The sequence below is a fragment of the Austrofundulus limnaeus genome, unplaced genomic scaffold (genome assembly GCF_001266775.1).
Source record: "Austrofundulus limnaeus strain Quisiro unplaced genomic scaffold, Austrofundulus_limnaeus-1.0 Scaffold250, whole genome shotgun sequence".
NCBI classification, from domain to species: domain Eukaryota; kingdom Metazoa; phylum Chordata; class Actinopteri; order Cyprinodontiformes; family Rivulidae; genus Austrofundulus; species Austrofundulus limnaeus.
In genome coordinates this window covers 786,485-792,181 of record NW_013952652.1, presented here as the reverse complement: position 1 = coordinate 792,181, position 5,697 = coordinate 786,485, and the positions used below count along the sequence as shown (strand labels likewise).

At 41.0% G+C, this 5,697-nt stretch overlaps 1 protein-coding gene across 1 annotated transcript in view; it reads left to right on the top strand.

The window, feature by feature from the left end:
• cntnap2b (contactin associated protein 2b) overlaps positions 1-5,697 on the top strand; it is a gene marked incomplete in the record, with an annotated part of 52,119 nt that overhangs the window by 16,691 nt on the left and 29,731 nt on the right. Inside the window, 2 exon segments of the mRNA XM_014020383.1 lie at positions 3,221-3,331; positions 3,675-3,868. Of these exon segments, the coding sequence (XP_013875837.1) occupies positions 3,221-3,331; positions 3,675-3,868 (305 nt within the window).

Genomic DNA, 5,697 nt, shown 5'->3' with positions numbered 1-5,697 from the left:
GACCATAGGGGAGAACTGGATGAGTCCCCCAGTGACCACACACAGCAGCAACAAACTCATGGGCCCCACCAGCACCTGCCATACCAGAGCAGATCCAGGAAAGGGCACAGAGGTCTGGGCCCCAAGGGCACAACCCCCCCAGGCCAAAGCCCGACAGGGCCAGAGGCCCCGAGCCCCAGTAGGCAGTCACCAGGCCAGGCCGGCACACACCCCAGCGCCCAGCCCCAGACCCCGGGAACCCCCAGCACGCCGGCGGCCAGCCTCATACCCCACCGGGGGGCCGAGTAGCAGCGGGACCCCAGATAAACCAGCAGTAGGGGCAGCCCTGACCCCAGCCTGACAGATACCCAAACATATACAATCGCACCATCCCACCCTCATCCTCACCCCCACTCAATCAAAGACATACAAGGACGCCACATTCCACTCATACCCCCGATACACACTCTATACCCCCCAGGTCCAGGACATGCACCCACCCCCTATTGGAGGCAGCACACACCCAAATCCAGGAGGTAGACCCAATCATTCTGAGGTGGAGAGGAGCAGGTAGCCAAGGCCCGGCCCGGGCTGCACCAGGACGCCCGGCCAGCCCCCCGCCTCAGAGAAGCAACACCCATGACCACCCCACCACACCGCCAACGACCAAGTGCACCCCACCCCCCAGCCGTCCACCCCCCGGAACCCGGCAGCCACCATGGCCAGGGGGCCACCCACAGGAACCAAGAGCAGTGTGCAATAATTGTTGACTAATGTATTTCAAGAGTTTTAAAATTGTGTTTTTCATACTAATGCTATATTTAGCCAGTAGGACAGGATCTCACACCAATGACATTGCCTAAAATGTTTAAGGTCACATAGAATAGTAAGTACAGATTAAAAAGGGAGGACAGAAAATAACAGACATGCACCTGATATTGTCATTACAATATTTCCAAATAACTTTTTACATTGAGGAAGTGGAAAAAGAAACTGAACTATTTCGAGGGACCAACATTGAGCCACAGGTTTAGATACATATGTGTGGATGATACCTGGGTCAGGAATTAGAATTAGCTTCACCAGACAGATCAACACTGCTGACAACATTCACCAGAGAGGATGCAATGGACAAGAAGCTACTGTTTTGGACTCTAGTGCTCCTGGAAACCTTAACTTTAAGGTTTACTGTAAACCATTCAACACAAACCACCAATGGAACACAAACTGTCTGTCATCAGAAATTCACATCATTGAACCAACATGTTCACATGGAGAGGAAGGAAGGATACGGAACAAAAACAAGTCTACATTAATTCTGTAATTATCCTAATTGGGGTTTAGTGAAATCAGAAAGGAAATCTAGAAAAAGTACTAGAGAATTGGACAGGGAGGAAAACAAACTCAAACCTTGTTAATGGCAGCATGGTGGCTCAGTGATTAGCACTGATGTCTCACAGCAAGGTCCTGGGTTTCAATCCCCAGTTCAAACCCGGTTTCTGTCTGTGTGCAGTTTACATGTTGTTCTTTATGTTTGTGTGGGTTTTCTGCAGTTTTCTAATTAACTGAATTTTATGTTAATATTTAACTTGATTTTTTAAAAAACTTTTTAAATCATTTTCCCTCCAGCTTTTTCAGGCCCCTTGGCTGCCCCCACTTTGAGAATGCAGTTTAGTGCTTCATTTATCCGTTTGAAATTTGTTTAGCTCTTTTTTCCACAAAAATATGAAAAACCGAGTTTTTATAAAAATAATCCTTCTGTAGAATTATATTGTATTTTTGTTCTAACACTTAAAAAACACACAACTCAACATAAATGGCAGCTTTTTAACATAGAAACATATAAACAACAATGATTCATGTTTTTGTATCTGAACAAACTTGATTTTGTAGGAACAACTGTTCCTACTACAACTGCTCTTTAGTTTCTGATATCTACTCTAAACGTCCAATGGCCAGAAAATGACAACACCTGCTTCCATATGTGGCACACGGGCCACCAGATGATGATGAATCAGTGTTAAAGAGAGTGAACAACACAAGTAAATGTCATGTCATTCACTCCCAGAGAAGACCATCAGATAATCATCACTGAAGGTGAAAGAGGAACGATGTTTTTGTCCATCTGTGTGTTAGTTTCTCTGTCCATCAAACTATCTCATGAACCAACTGACACATTTTAATGAAACTCAGAAATCAGCCAACAACTGGGTGAGCTGTACACCTTGTTTTTTTTTCAAAAAGATCCAATAAAATCTGCTATATACGTATTATAGATATTTAGCTAACAACTGGGCAGAGATGACAGTTAATGGAGAATTTAAAAAAAGATCTCAGTAGAGATGGGACTGATGGTTCTTTGAAGGGATCTGAATCTTAATGAGCCGTTTGATTTTGATCACGTAGGGCGAACGTGATGACATCATCACATTAGATAAATGGAACCATGTTTTGTCAAGCAGACCCTCTCCCCCCCTCCTAAGTTGCTAGATTCTGCCTCTCTCTTTTTTTGTGAAAAAGTGAAGGAGTGTCTTTGAGGTTAAGGTAGGATAAAATAAAGACTTTACAAGGAGTGAAAAAATAAAATTAGGAACAGCTCGTAGCTGTCAGTTCCTACTGGTCGTTATCAAGAGCTGTTCAAAAGATTTGGACTGTTCATGAACGTCACGTCTCTAGGTCTCACAGTTTCTGCTCAGAGTACATGTTGTGATTCACTCTTAGCTACTACCATCAAAACTCAGCATTCATAGCTAGATCTGAAGCCATTTTTGTGTTTTGTAAGTTTGTGTTGCTGTGGCGGCCATCTTGAATGCACTCTAAAAATGAAATGTTGGATTTACTTAACCATGTTATGTGACCTGGTTCCACTTAACTGAGCTGAGTAAATTCAAAGCAACATGCTCATGTTCTTTGGTTAAAAAGCTGGTATATTGCTTTGAATTTACTCAACTCAGTTAAGTGGAACCAGGTCTCATAACATGGTTAAGTAAATCCAACATTTCATTTTTTACAGTGTGGGTTGACTCCAAACGTTAATCAGCAGTGGATAGAGGTTCATGAGATGTTTTTGCTAATGTATAAAAACACAAACATGGGTAAAAACATGATTGTCCTTTTACCTTCCGCAGCAACAAAAGAATCAAAGTAAGATGAAGATGTGTACATCAGCTGAGGGAATGTGATGCTTCTGCCATCGGTCTTTTGACTCTTTTATTCTAACTGAGTGTTATCGTCTGTCCAGGGAAGTGTGAGGACAGCTTGGCCACTCCTCTGGCCTACAGTGCCTTCACCAGTTCATCAGTCTATGGTCGAGAATATGGGGCTGGTTATGCTAAACTCAACAGGATACAAGGTACGACTGGATCATTTCATTGTCATGTTTAAACTCTGGTAAATGTTTATGTTTTTCATTGTTTTTTAGCAGCTCTTGCTTGGATTAGAGTTTTTGTTTTGTATCAAAGATAACTGAGTTGAAGCATGCGATGAGAGAGGTACTCCTCTGAAGAACTTTAGTTGGTATTTTCTGAAGCTGGAGAAGTTTCACTTTCTGTGAAAATACAGTGCTGAATCAGCCCAAGTGGTTCAATAGAAGAACTGGACTTCTTTCCATTCTTGAAGACCTTTTGTTCAGCCGTTTGATGTTTTATACTTTCTGCCTCACATTTTGTCTAATTTTGCAATCCCAATGAACCCAGGTGCTGGAGGCTGGTCACCTTTGGACACAGACCGATACCAGTGGTTACAGATAGACCTCGGCTCACGGAAGCAAGTGGTTGCCATTGCTACACAGGGACGGTACAGCAGCTCTGATTGGACCAGTCAGTACCGGCTGCTTTACAGTGACACACAGAACAACTGGAGGCCTTACTTACAGGATGGAAACATCTGGGTAAGAAGTCTGTTGTGTGAGTGACTGTTTCTGAATCTGACCACAAATCATTGAACTGTAAACAAACCATGACAGTTAGACTACCAACTGTACATATTCACCACATACCTCTTGTAACATTCGTGTTTGTTTTTGTGTGGCAGCAGAGTTGTGCTAAACTTAGTGCACCTGTTTGTACCTCACTTTGAGATAAATGTAAAAGCAGACACACAGGTGCAGATCCAAAATGAGCTTTAAATCCAAGGCTATTACAACGCACAGTAATTTTACTGTTCTTCCTTATTGGTAACATCAGGTTACCTTATCGGTAGACATGTAGTTAACTGTTGAATAATGCTCTTATTGTCACAAAAAGCATGTGTGAAAACAGGAACCTCCTGGAAAAATGTCTTGAAACAACAGATTTTTTTGATGAGCACACACCTGGATCTCAGAGTACAGGTGTCATCACACACAGTGCTGCTTTATTCGACGGCACAAAGCCAGCAAAGATGTGAGCTCAGCAGAAGTAACAGCATTTCACTGATATGGGTGAAATAAAAAATAAATATATTGGTTTAATTCTTCAGACAGTCAGAGTGGAACAAGTGACAGCTGATTTTGAAAAACTCATAGCCACAGTGTAGCTTCATTTAGTTTAGATGTTATAAATAACAAGGGCAGGGTGGAAATGTTTGTTCCTTTTTTTTTCGTCAAAAAGAAATCACTGCAATGAAATAGCTCAGAGTGTCTCTTTTCAGCAACTTTTACAGACCCAAAGTCCAATTAAAGGAGGAGGGTTTGAATTTTGATATAAGAAAATCACAAAAAGCGTAATTTTTTTATTTTTATTTATGTTTTTGTCCTAAATTTGTTTTTGTTTTTTTAACACACTTTTGGTATTTTCACAAAATTATTTCTTTCCCCCACAGTGTTCATTAAAATAACACGTGCACAGACAGTTATACAAATTAATTGATGTTATTTAGTGACATTTGGGACAACTATCAGCTATCGTCCTTCTAGATGCAAAAAAACAAATATTTGTTAAATTCTTTAACTCATGTTTTTCATAATGGAACATGGCACATAGTTTTAGGGATAATAAAAATAAGGTAATTTAGAATTTTATGGCAAAAAATTGTTTCCAGGCCATATTTTGCTGTGAATTCTCTCTTCTTCTATTAACAAACATCCTGAACTGAGACCAGCTGCTGGAGGATTTGAAGGGAAAATATTGTCCTTTCTTGTCTAATGGAGGTTTATAGCTGTTCAACAGTCCTGGGTTTTTATTTTTTAAACAGGTGAGAGGTCTGGGGTCCGATTTAGAAAGCTCGTGGGGTGTCAGCCGCAGATAGCACAGGCTGCAGCAAAAGGAAAGGAGGAAAGGGGGAGAGGCTTATTTCTAGGTGAAAAAATAGAAATAAGTGGTTGAGTTATTTACTTTTATTTATTGTCTTTATAGTGTCCTAGGCTCTGAGAAAAAAATTAATTTGAAGTTGAGTTTTTGAAAAGATCCATTAGATTGTTAGACTCTAAATGTCTGTAAACCTGCAAAATGAGGGAAAATCTGTTAGTTACAGACAGTCTGTTGATGTGAGCAGTGCAGCACCTGTCATCCCCCAGATGCACTACTGTGCGCGTGTCTGAACAGGCCAATCACTTTTGTTGCCATTGATCAGCTGACTGATTTAAATACACCTGAACATTCATGAGTTACTTTGTATTGACTGTTTATGGTTGAATGTAGGTGTGTAGAGGGTAGAACCTGTGGTGGGATCTTGTGTGCAAACTCTGAGGTGCAGCTGTGATCTATTAAGGAAATTTCTTTTTTATTTATATATATATAC